Source organism: Marmota monax, unplaced genomic scaffold, assembly GCF_021218885.2.
Source record: "Marmota monax isolate L192 unplaced genomic scaffold, Marmota_monax_Labrador192_F-V1.1 WCK01_AAM20220418_F8-fsc00005, whole genome shotgun sequence".
Lineage (NCBI taxonomy): Eukaryota > Metazoa > Chordata > Mammalia > Rodentia > Sciuridae > Marmota > Marmota monax.
In genome coordinates, this window is record NW_026692254.1 from 20,656,822 (window position 1) to 20,675,694 (window position 18,873).

Consider the following 18,873-nt stretch of genomic DNA (forward strand, 5'->3'; position numbering starts at 1 on the left):
AATCTACTTTTAACATCGCCCCCTGGTGTTAGCAAAGATACCCCACTGGGAAAATGTATGGGTAGAATGACATTCATTCTCTTTCTTCTCTCTTTTTTTCTCTTTAATGCAAATTTTAAATCACACTAAATGCAACATTATTCTGACCTAGTTAGTATAAACTTAGAATGCAAGAGTACTAAATTTGGACCCATGTAAAAATTTATTACCACTGGAAAGAGAGTGGGGATGAAAACAGAGTGAATTTTCTGATCCATGCCATAACCAAGTTCTTTAGAGATTTAGTATCCAATATCACCCTATATTCACATTTTCTTTAATTTTTAGTTTGCTTTATCCAAAGTTTGAATATTTGGTCTGGTCATTCTTAAGCATATAAAGCAATATTGAGATGTCTGAATATATGATAGCCTGGAGAAATCATGCATGAAAAAGATAATTGTATAAACCCTCTTCTCAAGCATACAGAATGCATCCAGTGAAAAAGATCCTGTTTCAAAACCTTCAGATACACATTGTTATTACCTATCCAAAAACCTGTCATAAGCAGATCCCCAGGGATTGATATTGAGACAGTAAAATCCATTTTATTTAGGCATCTCAGGGTTGAATAGGAAAAGTTCAGTAAGAATAACAATAGGCAGACCTGATACACATAATTCTTAAGAACTTTTAAAAGTTGTTTCTCTTTGAATTTTCAACCTAAACCAAACAAAGTTAACTAGTTCTTAAGCTAAGAGAAAAACATGAAACAATACACTTTTATATTGCAGAGAGAGAAATACCTTAAAGGAATATCTACTCTTATAACCTAAAAAAAAAAAAAAAAAAAAAAAAAAAATCCCGCCTCTTAAGAGTACATTATTGCCTTCAAATGCTCTGGCCAGCTTGTAAGTTGAAGAAACACCTGGCATTTCTATTTTCATTATAGCTTCTTTAAACCTCAATTATTATCCTGAAATTCTAAGGCATTATTCAAATACATCATTACTATGCTATATAATGTTACTTTACAAATATATGGCAGACCCCATGAATTTTGTAAATTGTGCAATTTATTCATTGGAAAGCTTGGGGATACTTTTAGTTTTTACCATCAAATTTTCATTTGCTTATGTAAAGTCATCAGAGAGACTACCAATAGTGTATTCTGTCCAAACTTCTTCAGAGTACATCAAGCTGGCATGCAGAATCCGTGACACTGAAATATATGTGGTTAGGCTTTGTACTCTCCAAGATAAAGATCTATTCAATTAATCAATACATGCATACAGTGAAGGATTCTGGAGGCAACAAAGTTTATGCTGAGGATGATATTGCCATTGAATAAGGATTCATCTTTGCTTCATTTTCATGCCACTTTCTTAAAAATGTGCCTTCCATGTATGGAAATCAAGTGGATGTATTGATTTACAAAGAAGATGGGATAAAAACAGAATACAAAGAAAAAAAAAAGCGCTTTTAGAAAGTCAGCATAAAATAAATAAATAAATAAAGACAAGACAAAACAGGTATTTGATTTTAAAAATGTGGACTGGACTGTTAAGTACAGGGCAACTACTTAGGGAAGAATCACATTGATGTCATTATCCGGGTTTCAGGATTCGATGGTCCTCTGCTACCTGTTTTAGGCTTTCTGAGACAGGAACATACCCTCTCTTGATTCTAAAATAATTTAGGAGTCCACAACCTTGCAACCAATATCATTAAAATCCATGACATTACAAACATTAATGGTTGGTTAAAAAACAAAAGCCACTTTTGTTGAACTTCCATTAAAATTTCTATGCACATACCCAAACATGCTGAATTGAAGCCACTTCCTTGAAGAGACTTGCTAAAGGCTAAAAATTCAAAATATCTTTTTGGGATTTAAAAATAACAAGGCAAACTCCAAGTCTTCTTTCACCTTCCTATAAGTATATTAATCCGTAGGCCCAGTGCCTTCTTTTAGGAGACACACAATGAAACTTGGGACCAAGATCTCTTTTGATGTAGTTTTTGATTCATAGACTTTGTTTTAATTTAAAACTGGGAGGAAGTAGGAGTGGTGTAACAAGGCAGCACACTCACATATCGTTGGGAAATCTGCTTTCTTTCGCTGGGGTCCTCAAAAGGGCAGACACACAGATCTGAGATGGAAACTCCCGCACAGGGTGTAAGTGTGATCAACATAAGGAGAGCCCCCAGGCAGCTCTCCAGTGGCAGCTCCAAGCAGTTGGCTTGCTTCAGCGGGAGTGCTGCGATATCCACTTTACACCTAGAAATTTTCAGAAGTCAGAGAAAGAAAAGTGATTAACTCAAGGCCACTGTAGAACCTCCAAAGCACCTGTCTTGCATTCCATCATCCCCAAACCTTACTTTGTCTGAGCTCAGGTTTATTGAGCAGTGAAGGTTCTAAGGGCTCCCCTGGCTCGGAACACTCACTCCCAAACCACCCCACTCTAAAAGTAAGGAGAGGAAGAGATAAAGCAAAATCCAAGAGCAGGCAGCATGGGGGGCGAGGGTGGCAAATGCAAAGACATAAGTCAGGTCTGTGTCAAATAAGGCCTGCAGAAAGATAATAAGATCAAGAATTAAGTAGAAAAAAGTTTCCAAGTTTAAGGATCATAAATATAGATATGGCTTCCCTTTGTTGTGGCTTTTAGGAGTAAGGAGAATAAAAGAACATGGTTCAAATAAAGAAGGAATAAAGAGAAATCCAAGTGGGAGAGGGTTAATAGAGAAAGCATTTCCTTCCCAATTGATGCCAACTGGCAAATTTTTATTAAAGAAAAGTGTTAAGGTGTTTTCCTAATAGGCACAGTTCCACAGGGTTTCCCCAGGTGGGTTTCTTTTGGACAAATGGAGCATGAAGTGTTGTTGATTGATCCCATCTCCCAGCACTGCCAGGAAGGGCTGTACCCATCTGCTATAAATTGCATGTTTTCCGCCTCTTAACAGCCAATGTTCTGGAGTTGTTGAAAACCTCAAACACATTTAAATACAGAAGCAAACACCAAAAGGGTGGGGGGGAGGGGGCGGTGCTGAGGTGCTAAGTAATTTATTTGCTTTAACATTGAAAGCTCTGGGTTTGCCTGGACCACACCTACTATGTTTATGTATGCAGGTGTGCAGGTGGGTGAGGAAGCCCTGATTGGGGCAGGAGCAGACAATAGTTCTTAGATTAATTTTTAACAATATTCGTATTTGTGCTTCACAATTATAGAATAGGATGAATATTCCAGACTTTAGGAAAGGATAGAAAGAAGTATTGCTTCTCACAACAATCAATAATGATGCATGCTTGCCCTGACAGCAGATAACCAGAAAGAGGTAACCAAGGTATATATTATATAAAAAAATGATGACTTTGAGTTACCTAGGTATAATAGACAGAACCTTCCTGTTTACTATGAAACATTGCAATCCTTTTCCCAATTAAATGGAAAGAACCAATTACATTAAAAGTCTGAACCAATTATTATTATAGGATGAAATATTTATTGATAATTGTCTATAAAATTAAATAAACATGGATAATTATTTCCTATTTACCTAAAGTGATCCCACTTAAGAGAAGTCATTTTCTTTTGCATAGAGTAAATTTGTCAAGTATGTCTATTGAAGGAAGATTATATATAGATCTACATATACTATTTTCTATGCTTTGTATCAAAACAATATTTTCTATAGCAAAAGGGAATCTTAAAAAAACTAAAACTAGGGCCTGGAGTTGTAGCTTAGTGTTGTTGATTGATCCCATCTCCCAGCACTTGCCTTGCACGCTTGAGGCCCTGGGTTCAATCCTTGAGACCAAATAAATAAATAAATAAATAAATAGAAATTGTGTCCATTTACAACTAAAAAAAATAAATTAAAAAACTAAAATTACTCCCATGAAGAGAGAGTTAATATTTCTATATCATATGCATTTATGTAAGTAGGTAATTAAACATGTTTGGAAATAAATATTAAGTGCTTTATATCATTTTAAGACAACTATGAACACACACATTCTTAACAAATTTTTCCATATATGTGCACAGGAACACATTATTATTTTACACTGTTATATACTTTCATTTATTAATAATACCCTTTCTTATGGAATGATAAAAGATCCAAATTTGTAAGAATTTTAATGGTCACTTTAATTAGTCCAAATTCTCACTAACTCAGTGATGGCACATGCTTTTTAATGCCATTAGCAATGGTAATATTTGCTCTTTGAATGTTTACTGTGTGGTACTAGTTTGTTCATTTGCACAGTCAGAAGTTATTTAGAGGCAAGCACTCTGAAGGTTTGTACTATTTGGAGGTCAAAAGTAATGCATAAATAGACAACAGCAAATATTTTATTGGATGATTCAAAATGGTTCTGACATGTTTCTAGAGTAAACTAATAATGATGTGACCAATGTTAGCATATTTATAATAACTTTACAAACTCTCCTAGTGTCTACTAAAATGCACAACTTATTAGAGAAGTTGATTTTAAGCAAAAGCTGACCACACCCCAGACAAAATGCAAAGTAAATTTTGAATTTCTTCTCAGAAATTATACCTTTGCACAGCCTTTTTAGTCATCTTTGTCCACTGTGAAAGCTTGGATTTATCTAATCTTTAAAGATTATGTAATTAACTAGGAAATAACAGTTTTATGCAAAACAACTGTATTTACATTAAATGCCAGAGCTCCATAAAGCAACAGGTTAATGATACTGGTACCAGTTTAATGTGTTTCTTATTCTCCACTAACTACTGAGTATATACTCCATTTTTCTTTTTTCAGTGACTTGAGAGAGCAAGTTAAATTGGTATATAGGTATCACATCAATCAAAAGATTTGAAAGTTTTGCACATGGATTTTGATCTGTTCAGGTTCCTGCACCAACTATGTGTATTGATTCCTTAAGTCTTATGAATTAAAGTTCCTTTTTCCTGATTTTAACAACCAGTTCCTCTATAAAGATGACTTTCTACAAAATGTCTAAACTTGCTTCCCATTTATTCTCTCATTCAAGAAGAATGAATGAAATATAGAAGAAAGGAATGCATCTCATACAAAATCCTCTCCATCAGGCCTCCCATTTTTCTGTTTCAACCTCAGTCCACACTGTTCCAGATTGCTCTACAGTTAGGAGGAGAACCACCAGAGCCAGAGGCAGGGAGAATGATCCACATGAACAACAAACTAGGAATGGGCAATATTAGCAACAGGTAGTAGAAAGAACCTTTAAAGAAGTTTTCCTTCAGAATTTTAAAGACTTTTAGCACAATAACCACCCAAACTTCCTAAGGGGAGGGAAGAATCAAGTGAATATAATAACTGTGTTTTTTTTAAGGTTCAAAGATAAATGGACTAAAATCTAAAACATTTAAGATGTAAACATTTTGTAATACACTCGAGGATATTTTTAATACAAAAAAAATCCTGAAAGGAGAATCCAGAGACTTCTTTTCCATTTTCCATTAATTGTATCACATTGTCTCAGAGTATTTACTAAATAATGTGGTTGGTCTTTTAATTTCTTCTAATTGTTACTGAAGCCCTAAAAAATATTTTGTTGTTTTCCAAGGCTTTCTGTCTACTATGCATCTACTTGTTATGGATGGGGCATAGGATTTTCTCACATGTAGACCTTTTTCAGTGAAGGACCAAAATTTTAATACCTTCACTTGGAAGTCCATGTGGTCTCTGATAAAATTATTCAACTCTACCCTTGAAGCAAGAAAGCAGTAAGAAATATTGTAAACAATGAAGAGAATTGTTTCCAATAAAGTTTTCTTTGTAAAATCAGGTAGCTATCCGGTATTGGCCCAGGAACCACAGACTGCATAATCTTGACCTACAGAAATGTTAATAATTTAGCTGTGGTGAATGACAGCAACAGAATTATATTTTTTAAAAATCACAATGTTGCAGAAAACAGAAACAAATAAACTAAGATAATAGATATTAGTCTAAGGATAATTTTTTATAAACAATTTTAACTCAACACAGCCCAGGAGACCATGGCCAAATTATGCAATGATCTATTTGTCAATAAAAACTGACATAGCATTAAAACTGCTGTTCTATCTGACAATGTGGAAAACAAACTCAGAGCATCTCTGTAAGGAACATGATCAATGAGCATTAACCAAGTAGGCCTGTCCCATGGCTGTCTGTGTGACATCACATTCAAGGTGAGTGCCATGCTTGGATAATAATTCCCAAGGTATAATACACTGATGCTCAAGGGACCAGAAAATTCTCATTCCAATGTCATATCTTAGAAAATACAATTGATAGGAGCTCCTCTGTGATTACTTTTATTATGAAAATGAAAACAGCATAATCACTGATGTGTGTGTGTACCTGGAGAGGAGCTCCCAAGATTCATTCATGGGACATGGAATCCCACAACTTTGTCAACTGCCTTCCTCTCCAGCTCCACTAGGTGACATTTCCAACCCATTCCACCCATTAAGTTTCTCAGGGAGATTGTTTCCTATCTTCTCTGTAGACATCTGTCCATACTGTGTGCTCTTCCTAGAAAATTCTTTCAATCTCCTTGCCAAGGTCTCTCCCAGCCATTTTAGAGGTCTCTGTTTAGATGCTGTTCTTCTAGGAAGCCTCCCCCTTATATCCTTCCCCCATGCCAAGTTGGTTTCCATGGTACTGAGATGCTCAGCCCTCACTCCATGGTACCATCACTGCTGGCTGACTTATAGTATCAAAAATTCGGTGCCCAAGGACAGCAGCCTTGAATCAATGAATCTTCAGCACTTTGCAGCCCTAACAACATACAGCACAGTCTATATATTTGAATAAGATGAAGGCACAAACCAATGAATGTCACTGGTGTCAGGAAACTCATGAAGTCAAGAAATTCAAGTCAGAAAATAAGTACTTTCTGTTAACTAAATCTTCTGCAGTCCTTTTTTTCTTTCCATGTTAGAAAAAACAAAAAGTTGAAATAAATGTATTTCCTAGGTGCCTTTCAGATTAAAAATTCCACTTCTACTCACCTGAAGGAAACAGGAACTAAATTACTTGTATTTTTTTTTTCCTGGAACAGGCATATATTAGAGCTTTCCTCTCTCACCCACAGGCAGTTAATGTGCTGACTTAGCATTTGCTTTTGACCTCCCATACTTGTCTTTCTCCATTAATCCTACAGCATTTTGATGTTTTAATTCAACACATAATTTTACCATATCAGTCAGCCAAACCTGCTCAAATTTTACTTGCCATGATAGCTTTTAACCTCATATTCATTACCATAATTCTGTTTTATATTATAGACTGGTCAGCTTTTAACTGAAATGCAAGGGGCCAAAAAAAAAAAAAAAAGAGTGCTATAGTTTTAAAAGCTGTAAATCTCAGAGGCTAAGGAAGCAAGAGAACAGGAAGAAAACAGTGAATGTGCGAAGCCCTGCTGTCAAAGCAAATCAACGACATGGGGTGCAATTTGTCCAGAGAAATACTCCAGCTCAGATTTTTCACTGCTTCAAAGTCCCTAATAAACTGGTAGAATGTCAGAGCCACTTTATAAGACACCATTTGGGAACGAGGAGGGACTGTGAGGCAGGCCAGTCAAGAGAGACTTACGGATTCTCATTCTTAACCTTCCCAAACTGAATTAAATCTAGAATATTCTATAACAAGTTAATGTCTGCAATCAGTTTGGAATGGAAACAAATCATTGAGACAAATGATTGTGATTTCTTTAAAACAACACAAAATGAAATAATCAATATTAATCTATGTTCATATTTTTGTATTTTGTTAAATAGCTGGAACAGGTTAAACCTAGCTTTATGTTTTTACTCTCCCTAAATGTTCCCTATCGCTGTCTAAGAGCTACTACTATCTCTCTTTTTTTTTGGCTTTGACCATGAACAAACAGTGAACTCTAGAGGCAACACAGTTTACTTAACCACTTTCATCTCACTTACCCCAAGCCCATAGCAGTTTCCCTGTGGCTCAGACAGCGCCCACAGGTGGGAGGAAGATGGCACAAAGAGAAGTCAGAAAGCCCCACATAACTCAGGAGAGCTTAGAGGTCACTGGTTGCTGGCAGGGCCATATTTTAGTCATCACGAAAATAGTAACCTATCAGTGATAATGGAAGTTCTCTTCACGTAACCAACCATCATCCCAGCCTTTCTATCCACAGCTACAAAACCCCAGCATTGTTCAAGCTAATCTATACAGATCCATTCTTCGTTCAGTATGCGTCCCTTCCACCACGTCCTTGAAGATGTTCACTGCTCACTTCTACCCCACCCCCCAAAACAAACAATAACAAAAAATTGTCTGCGCTATTTTGAATAAATGCTGAATTTTGATAGTCACATTTCATTCACTTAATTGCATAAGTTCAGTCACGAATGTTGTGGGGATCTCGAGTTGCCAGACAGAAAAATCTAAAAATTAATAATCATACCCACCATAGATGATGTTAAATAGACATTGTTACTGTTAGACATGATGATCCTACAAGACGGACAGTGGCCCCATTTTACAGCTAGAGAGCCAGTCTGCACAAGCAAATTCATTGCCCAAGGTCATATGGCTGTCTCCTGATAAAATGTTCTTTCCCTCATGGCAAACTGCCTGTGATGGGAAGCTTTAACAGTTATTAACACGAAGATGTTATCCAAAAAGAAAATGTGAGAAGGTCATTAGGGGACACTTAAGGATCATTCATACTGTCAGAAAGCCTTCTGATGTCACAAGGTATTTTCACAACAGTTGGAACATAAAATAGTTGAGCCTCGGAATATATAACATAAAAGAAAATGTGGGGGGGGTACCAAGATATTTAAAAAGTAACTAATGAGAAGGAGCCACAACACATCAATGATAGGCTCAGCACAGTATCTCCTTTAAATTTGAGGGGCCATATTCTATTTTAGTATAGGTTTCTCCCCACTGGTACAGCAATACTGTGGAGCCTGCTCCCAAGAGATACTTTTGTTATCTTTTGTACTACAGAAAAGGAAAAAGGGGAAAAAAAAAAAAACCTTTAAGCATCCATGAAGAGGAAGGACAGAAGGACACAAAGATCAGAAGACTGGTATATTTCCCAGTTGCAAACAGGAAATGGCTAAAATAATAAATGAATGTCCAAATGACAAAACCTGAAGTGAAAGGAACATCTTAAAATTATATTTTTGTCCCTGTGAGGCAATCCAACACTCATTTGGAAAAGCATTTCCTCTCGAGTGATGGAAACTAAAGGCAGAAGGATGTGTGAAATGCAAGGGCATTATTCCTTGTATCTACTAAAATAACACTCTGGCCATTCATCACCAGAGGGCCAAATGCCCACTTGCATTGCAGGACACAGGATTCTCAGCTTTTGTGTAACTTACTCTTGATCCATGGCTAGCACTAAAGATTCTGATTCTCCTACAATCTGCATTGTTAGGACCATAATATGTCACAGCAGTGACAATGCCAGAAGTACTGACATTACTGGGTCTGAGTCAGTTCGGGTACCTGTGTGAGCACAAGAGGGAGAGATAAGGTCAGACCAATAACCTGATAGGCAGCATCCATGAGACGCTGGCCCACAGGAGGTCTCCTGCTTGAGGTGGCAAGTTTGGCATAGCCTGGTTTGCTATATAAATACACAAATCTGGCTTGGGACATTGTAAACAAAGCGGCGACTATTGCCCACCAGATAAGCCAGATTGCACATGAGGACATTGCATTAAACAATGGAACCAGGGTATGGCACATAGCCAGCGAAGAGCAGAAATTTCAACTGACAGAGGTCCTGGCAGTGCCGGTCGCCTGAAGCATATAGACTTGTGTATTGCATGGCAGATATTCCATATGCTTGTGTATGTGCAGATGAATGTGCATTCCACCCAATAATTGGGGAAGGTTATTGGCATCAGGTGAATGAGAGCCAGGTTTAGCTAAAAATATCCTGCAACATGTCAGAGAGTTCCTTACAGCAGGGACCTTCTGTTGAGAACTCTGGAAGAATTTTCAGTGGATATTCAACTCCCCACCCATCTATCTCAGAATAAACTCCTGAGGGAGGGTGAGGCAATGACAGCAAGAAGAGCTAAAACCCTGGGCAGTGGGTACAAGTCTAAGACCTTTACAAAGTAATGTTGGACATATTTTTAGCTGGGTGACATGGCATTTCTGCCTCTAAAGTCCTTGCTACCTGAAAAAAAAATTTTTTTTGCATCTCCAGGTCTCTGTATTTCCTTAAAATTAAAGAATTATATTAGATGAGTCACTTTCAATCTTCAGTTTTCGATAATAAAACTCTTTCCTCAACTGGAATGGCAAGGTAAACATAGGCCAATTTGAGATGCTCTGGCCACAGGGGAAGAGAAGTGGAAGGAGGACCTCCCATTGCCAAGGCATATCCTTGACCCCAAGTTCAAGGTTTGAAACAGGTGATCCATAGCAATTGAGATACTTTTAAATGTTTGTGTTCTTAAGATATGCATAAAAAGGGTAGGAAAGGTAGCAGAATACAACAGTCACTAGTATGGCATTATGTAAAAACATGGATGTGTAACCGATGTGATTCTGCAATCTGTATACGGGGTAAAAATGGGAGTTCATAACCCACTTGAATCTAATGTATGAAATATGATATGTCAAGAGCTTTTTAATGTTTTGAACAACCAATAAAAAAATTATTTTTGTGGGATAAACAAAAGGTGATGATGACTTGATTGAAAGAACTAGGCCTTTGAAAATACAAAATCCTGACTCTGGAACTCATAGTTCTCGAGTCCAGGTCCAAGTCATGTGTGATTTTTAAAAAATATTTATTTAGTTGTAGATGAACACACAGTATCTTTATTTATTTTTATGTGGTGCTGAGGATTAAACCCAGTGCCTCACACATGCGAAGCAAGCACTTTCCCACTGAGCTACAGCACTAGCCCCTCATTTGTGAATTTTTGTACTTCACTTTCTCATCTACAAAAGGAGCTTGCAGGGATAGTTCTGCAGATCCAAGGTGACCTGTACTTCTAGCAGCATCTCTTTTGTGCTTCCAGTATACTCTTTATTACACCCTAAGAGGAAGCTGTAAAACTTGTTGTATGTGGAGGAGTGTGTCAATGAAGTTGGGAGAGTCCAAGGTAAAGAAACAAAAAACAAAAGAGAATTGGCCTTGGTGGATTTCATTACAGTCTGCTACAAAGAACATTGAAATTTAAGAGACTAAGTCATATATAGCAAAACCCAAATAGGATATACTGGAAAGTTTTTTAAAGCAATTCTTTTATTTATTATACATTTATTTATTTATCTTTCTATTTATTTATTTATTTTTATGCAGTGCTGAGGATTAAACTCAGTGCATCACATGTGTTAGGCAAGCGCTCTAAAACCCAAACAGGATATACTTGAAAGTTTCTTAAAACAATTATTTATTATTTACTTTTTTATTTATTTTTCTGCAGTGCTGAGGGTCAAACTCAGTGCCTCACATGTGTTAGGCAAGCGCTCTATCACCGAGCTATAACCCCAGCCTCTATGCTGGAAATTATTACAAACATAGTCCCCAAAGGGTGAGTTGGAACCTCATCTTTCAGAGAATTCCTGACACAAACTATAGTTGACCCTTTGGTTCCACATTCACATTTTGAGGGCATTTTTATTCAATGAATAATATAGTATAACAACATTTTACTTGCCATTTATATTGTATCAGTAGTTACGTTAATATAGATATAATTTAAAATGTAGAGGAGGAAGTACATGGGTTGTACATAAATACTGCACCCATTTTATACAAGGGACCTACCTAAGACTTGAGGATTTAGGTATCTACAGAGGGTCTTGGAACCAATGCATCGTGAATATTGAGGGACCATTGCATTCTGTTTTCTTTTATCTATGGTTTTTAAATATTGAATTTATCAATTAAAAACAGGAAATTCTTGGGGTGGCACAGAAGCCATTTCCCTCAGCCCAATCTCTCTGTACCATACCCATGCACACACAAGCTCCCACAGGTTAGAAGCAGAGCAGACTCACGTGCCCAGTCGCTCTTCGTGCTTTTTGCTGTCTCTTCCCCACACTTCAATGTCCAAAATGCCCATCCTGTCAGAGAAGTAGTGAAAGTCAAACTGTTCCTGCCACTGCGGATTTGCACTCTTACACAGTGTCTAGAAAACATGCAGTTATAATATTTATTTTCTTAAAACGTCATATATTGCTATAGCAGCTACACATAAAATTTCATTTCTAAATGGCAGGAGGTTGTGACTATGGCCTTGCCCCTTATTAAGTTAAACTTCCTTTTATTAAATAAAAGTGACTTCGAGGGTTCTGAAATTGGCAAAACATGGCTACTTGAACTGGTCTTAGATTCAATAATTTATCCAAGTTCAGAAGAACGACGTAAGAAACCAAAAATAACATATTCACACCCATTGGTATGTGTATATAGTGAATGTACATCAATAGACAGTGGGCAATTTTTCTCTCTTGAGAAGATAATACTAATTGGAAAATAAAATGCAAGTAACATATTAGTTGGCTTATACATTCAGTGCTGGCTTAGGAACTACATAAATTAACTGTTTTGGGGTCTTAATTAACATTGATCAGATGCATTAAATGAGAAACCCATAACTTGTACATTGATGTCTGTTTCTCAAATCCAGTTACTGGATCCAGACAGTAAAGTGGGGATAAGACGTGGAAATTCCACTGCAGCCATACTTGAAAATTAATAAGAATAGACTGAAAGTCCCACAACTATGTCTGTATTCTCTAAGAATAATTTCAAACCATATATGTGTTTGGTTCATTGGCAGGATTTTCATTTTTCTTTCTTCTATGGAGATCTAATTTATGAATAAGGTGTGAATAAAAATGTTGGACACTGTATATCAGCTCTAGGGACACAGCATCAACTACTAAATCCTAGCAATGACTATCTATGCATGAGAAAAACATGGGCAACTCTGATCTCAGGTGTAGTCAATGTCACAAGAAGTCGTTTAACTTGGCTTTCACATCACACTACATCAGATCACAGAATTTGGAAACCAGGAAGAAAAAGGGATCTATTAGAACCACGAATTATATGTAGTGTTCCCCAAGGGGGAATGTGGCAGATACGGGACAAATTCTACACTTTACCTTAGTCCCAAGAGCTGTGTTCCTAGTGATGAATAATTCCCCACAAATCCTGAGCCTGACCCTGACTGGCTAAAGGAACCTTAGTGGAGAGATGTGGTTACTTCAGATCCACTGGTAATGAAGTACAGCCTAAAACTACCAGCTTAAAATAATTATCTGTGTGTTTCTACTATAACTCACCCTAGATTTTTCACAATCCTCATAACTTATTCTTCAACATGTGCTTATTCCTCTACTCCTTTGTGCTGAAATTTTAAAAATGGCTAATACTGGATTTTGCACTGGAAATTGTACAACATAAGACAACCTCTTGCCTTCTGAAATCATTTTCCAAGTTTTCTGTTTCTTCTGTGCCCTCAATGCTGGAAAGCCCAAAACTGCAAATATCTTGGGTCTATTTTCAAAAATTTCCACTGAATTTTATTCTATGTAGCTTTTGACAAGTGACATAACTTTCAAGTATCTTAGCTCTTTTGATTTATAAAACATATGAAATATTCCTGTCTGACAGTTATGTAAAACTAATTAATTTCCATGGTTTAGAGACTATGGTTTGAAATAAAATCCACACCAAATTACTAAGATTAAAAATTAAATGGAATTTGGATTTACAGAATAAGATTTAAAGACAGCTAAAAATGCCATTACTTTCACTTTTAATACTGTTGTAGTCTATTTTTTTTAAAAAAATCACATCAAAACCAGCAGCACTTAGATAACTATTTTTGGTATTCACACTAATAAGTGAGAAACAGCAAAGAGGTATATAATTTTGAAAAAATTTTTTTCAGTTATCTCTTATATTTTAATCCAGATATCAAGCAATATGTGATTTTATTTATATAGGATTTTGGAGACATCAGGTATTTTTTCCCTGAATTCTATGAAACCTTTTTTATTTTCAAAATGAAAATAAACAGTGCATTCAAAACTATGACTCAAAGCTTTCTCTAGCTCTGAGTTATTATATTAAAACAAATTACACTAAGCAATCAAAGCAATACTCATATTAATTGACTGCATCTACATCATTATTTTGTTTTCAGTAATGTTCTCTATTATAGTTAAGACAGCTAAAAATAAGTTACTTCTATTTTTGTGAAATTTATAGTAGAAAAGTAGTTTTAGCTAAATTTTTTTAAATTCTGAAAGACATCAGCTTTGTTGTGGCATTGATAAAACTTACCTTGCTTTTATACCTCTGATCTCCCAGTTTTAACTGGACAAACATTTCGGTCATGTTTCCTCCTGAGACGTTCTTCCCTTCCAACAAAGTTATACTTATAATTCCATTCCAGAGTTGGTTCTTTCTCAAGGACTCTGAGAGCCGCAGACTGCGTATCAAAGAGGACTAGAGCAAAAAATAAAGATGAAATATAAATGTACTGATAATCATTGGGAGTAATTCTGGCCATCTTAGGAATTCCAGCTTTCAGTGTTGGATTATGTAATCACTCCTTGCCTGAGGAGAAGTGCTATTCTTCCTTGGTTTCTCAGCCCTGCAGTCATAGTTATGTGACTTGCTTCTGCAGCTTTGGACTTATAACAGTATAGCAAAGGATGAGCATAAGCAACACTCTGATTTGGCACTGGTATACACTCCCACCCAGTTTGTTCTTTGCTAAGAACCCTTGAACTGGGCCTTGGACTGTTTTAATAGTAAGAAGGGAAGAAAGGCATTTGGGGGAACAGAGATATCAGAAAGAGGCTTTGCATGCCTGGGAGACATGGTATCCCTGGACATTCAAAATGACTATGGATTTATCCTTCACATTTGAATATGTCTCCATGTTCCCTTATTCTTTGGACCAATTTTGGAAATCTCTATGCCCCTGTGAGAGTAACAGTTCCAAACTCAGCTTGTAGTGGCCTAGCTGACCAAATGAGCTTTGCAGATAGAGTGGGTAGGGTGGGGTGGAAAGGAGGATACACTAAGTATCATATAGCAGCTGGACCTAGAAGGGGGTACTTAACTATTAACCTATTTTTTTTCTTTTACTAAATTATATTATTTATGCTTACCCATAAATACTTTGAACAGAATATAGAAAAAGGCAAACATTACTTATTATTAAACGATAAAGATTATTGCATTCTAAGTATTTTTAATTTATTTCTATTATGTAAAAATTTTAAGCATACCCAAAGGTAAACACAATAAGCAGTATAATAAATATCCATGTATTTACTCACATGATTCAACATTTTGCCTACATTAGTTCATTTCTCACTTCATTATTTTTTTCTGGCTAAAATATATTAAAGCTAAATTCAGCATTTGTTTTTACATAATCATCATACCATGATCACCCTCAACAAAATTAATCATAAAAAGTTTCCTCAATATCATTAAATACCTGCCCATATTCGTGTTTCTCTGAAGGTCTAGACAATGTCTTTCTATGATCTGTCTGAGTTAGGATTCCCACATGATCCACGTGCTGCACCGAGTTGGCAGCGTTCATTTTTGTTCTCAGCTCGATGAGAGAAATGGCACAAGCATAGACTTTTTATTTGAAGGAGAAATAAATGGGCTAAGGAATGTAAATGGTGCTCAGCATCATAGTCAAGCAATGAATTTCTAACACTATATATTCACTCCTGTCGTCCGCTCACTATATTTTCAAGATCATTTAGACACCAATTTTCTTGGACACCAGTTAGTAACAATTTATCACAACAAATGGTATGTCAGGACAATGTTAATTATATACTAGCTTACCTCAGCCAGCCCATGTCATCCCCCCATCTCAATAAACTATGCAACACCACCATACCAGGGCTTTTGTTGATCATTCAGGGAAGATCTACTTCCAAAGCAGCAGTGGATACATACTGCTTTTCTCCAGAAACACACACACACATACACACAAACACTAGAGGTGCTGATTCAAAACAGGGTGGGCAAATGGGTAAAGAATTAAAAAAATGAAAGTCCTCCTCTTACATCTTTCTTAACTCCCATTAGCAATCATGAACAGATAGAAATATACTAAAGTTTTGTGAAAGAGTTAAAATTAAATAACATTATATTTGTTAATAACAACACACCATAATATGGAGACAGGCATAGATGTGCTTACATTCACAGATGTGTATACACCTACAAAATATACTTACTAGATTTTATAGCTTGTATAGTATATGGGTCAAAAGCTTTTACCTTTAAAACAAAAAGATTTTGATTCATATTTCCTGCTGCAATTCCTTCTTTTCCTTTTTTTTTTAACCCCCCTTTCTAAAAGTTTGACTTGCCAACCAACAAGCTAAGGCATGACCTGTCCCACGGCCATGCTTCAAAGTTCCGACAGATATATTCCTCCCTAAGCGCTGCAACTATTTCAAAATCCTTTTTATAAAATAGGGAGTCATGTCCACTCAGGATCAAAGGGCATCCTACAGTCTGGCAATTGCCTAAGAAAAATGGCAGCACTTCCATGAAATATGCCCTAAAATAATTCTGTAGCTTGGTATGTCCTAATTTCAAATTGGATGTTTATCTTGGAAAGGCTTCTATCTAACTTGTCCATAAAACAGCTCCACTTAGCTCTATGAGCTCTGTGAAAATGGAATCCAAAGCTGGTTATTAAGGGGGCCTAGAGATAGGTTCCATATGGCGGAACAGCATGGGAGGGCAAGGCTGAGGCCTATACAGGCGCGGCTTGGCTGGAGCTCCTGATCTATCCATGGACACTCGTTGCATTACACCATAACATCTGGATTATTGCTTGTAATGTCCCTGGGAAATATCCACTTTCCATCAAAGCCTTTATCTATCTCAGTCGGACTTTGAACATTTTAGTATTTAACGCAGTCGTGTTTGATCTGATGGACTTGTTCTCTGCTGTCCAAGTTTTTTTTTTTCCCTCCATCTGAAAGGCTGTATAGAAGAGAAATTTTTGTAGAATTCACAGATAGAAAAGGACACAAGACCTTTATTCTACTTATTTCACCCTAAATATTTCTGCAAATGCCACTATAAGGCTATGTCCAAATGTTTTGTTTGTGAGCCACATATTCTGTGTGTAATTTAAAGAAGTTTTATTTTTTTTTAATTACTTTAACATTTCTCTTGCACCCTTGAGAGGTGTGCTGAGGCAGAAGGTATAACAGCAGAGTCTGTGGTTGGGGGCGGGGTGGGCCATTCTCGATGTGCTGTAACAGAGCCAGCTGGCAAAATCTTCTGTGTTCCGCTCTTTCTCCCAACAATAAATCGATTCATCTGCACTCACTCAGTTAGCTGAATTGCTCAGGTTTCCATATCTGTGCCCCCACATATAAGTGAAATTTGTCATCTTAATGCAGCTGGGGATGTGAAAAGAGAGGAGATGACCCATCACAGGGGAAGCCCACTCTACCTGAACTGAACTGAAACAAGCATCAGGAGATAGAGCAAAGTTTCTGGGTGCTGACCTTAATTCCTCAGCAGACATAACAGATGAAATATAGTCCATCAGGGTTTTGTTATTTTTCTCCTTCCTCCCAAGAGATCGGAACCTTTTGCTATTTCTATGTTCCTTCCATTCATGTGCACTCTTCCTCGGCCCCCATGCCATCATATCGACACCCACTCTTCTAAGAGAGAAAAAGTGATTTCCACGTAAAGCACACGGGTCGGCTATGAATAATAGAAATAAGGCATGGTGTTCAGCTTATAAGCATACTGACTCTCATGAACATGAAACAACCTTGAAAATAGTCATTTGCCTCTGGGTTATGACAAACCATGGTCAAGGCAGAATAGGAAGAAGGAGATTGGGCTAGAAGAATATACTATGCAGCTTTCATTCACCTCAAGTAGTAAAAGAATTCACTTCTAAGTCCTCAAAAGTTTGTGACCTAGGAATACTTCATCAAAAACAGTGAAAATGCTGTATTCTAAAGACATACAAAACGGGCTACAGCTTAGCAACAGATATTATTTGGGGCTATATGCTAATAGGCATAATGGGGAGATGGTGATATAAGGACAACTCAGTTCCTCCTATCTGTATCAAGTGGCAGAGAGGTTAGGAGTAAAGAAAGATCTAGAAAGAAAGGACTAGAAACTGGTGTTGGACTCTGCAGCCATTGATATCAAGGTTACATTCAACTGTGCCAAACTCTTTAGCTGATGATGGTGACCAACACCGTGGAGTGATAATCCAGAATACTTCCTTACATATAACAAAATTCAAAAATGGGATGCAATGAGAAAAGACAGTGACTAGGGTGTATCTACAAGGTGCCAAATATTGGGCCAGTATCCTCTCAGTGATCAAAGATTAACAATATCAGTGTCCCATATTGCTAACACATACTCTATTGACTCTTATTATTTCGTTTTCAGTGAAAACACATGCACAAAAAAATGAACTAAGCTTGTGAGAAAAATGAATGCTAAAGCCGTATTCCAGCTCTGCTGGCCATTGCTTTGAAAAGCGAAGGGGAAACATGGGTCTATAAAAGCTTTCACTGAAATATTCCTTTCAAGTATTTTCAACATGTAAAACTACTGTTCCTTGTCAACAGCTTTTATAGCAAGACATGAGAAGATCCATACATCCAGGGAACAGGCTCTCAGACAAGACCTTCTTTGGCAGCTCTTTTACATCATCTGAAGAGGATCCTGTAGCCATAAATTCTAGAGCTACACAAAAATCTTTGCATAAGGATAAAAAGAAAGCCTTTTAAATTTCCCACATGTGCATGAACACGGAAGACGAGATTTATATTTGTAGGTGAAAACTCTATCACAGTTCCAAGGACATAAATAATCTGTGTGT

General features: G+C 36.7%; 1 protein-coding gene across 8 annotated transcripts in view; it reads right to left on the reverse strand.

Annotated features, from left to right (window-relative positions):
* Mctp2 (multiple C2 and transmembrane domain containing 2) overlaps nt 1–18,873 on the reverse strand; it is a 223,158-nt gene that overhangs the window by 100,235 nt on the left and 104,050 nt on the right. For 5 of the 8 annotated variants that reach the window (XM_046436562.2, XM_046436552.2, XM_058576938.1 and 2 more), the window contains 3 exons: nt 14,295–14,459; nt 11,996–12,126; nt 2,074–2,260 (listed from right to left, as the gene is read on the reverse strand). In XM_046436562.2, the coding sequence (XP_046292518.1) occupies nt 2,074–2,260; nt 11,996–12,126; nt 14,295–14,459 (483 nt within the window). The other 3 variants (XM_058576950.1, XM_058576949.1, XM_046436593.1) reach the window with 3 other exon arrangements.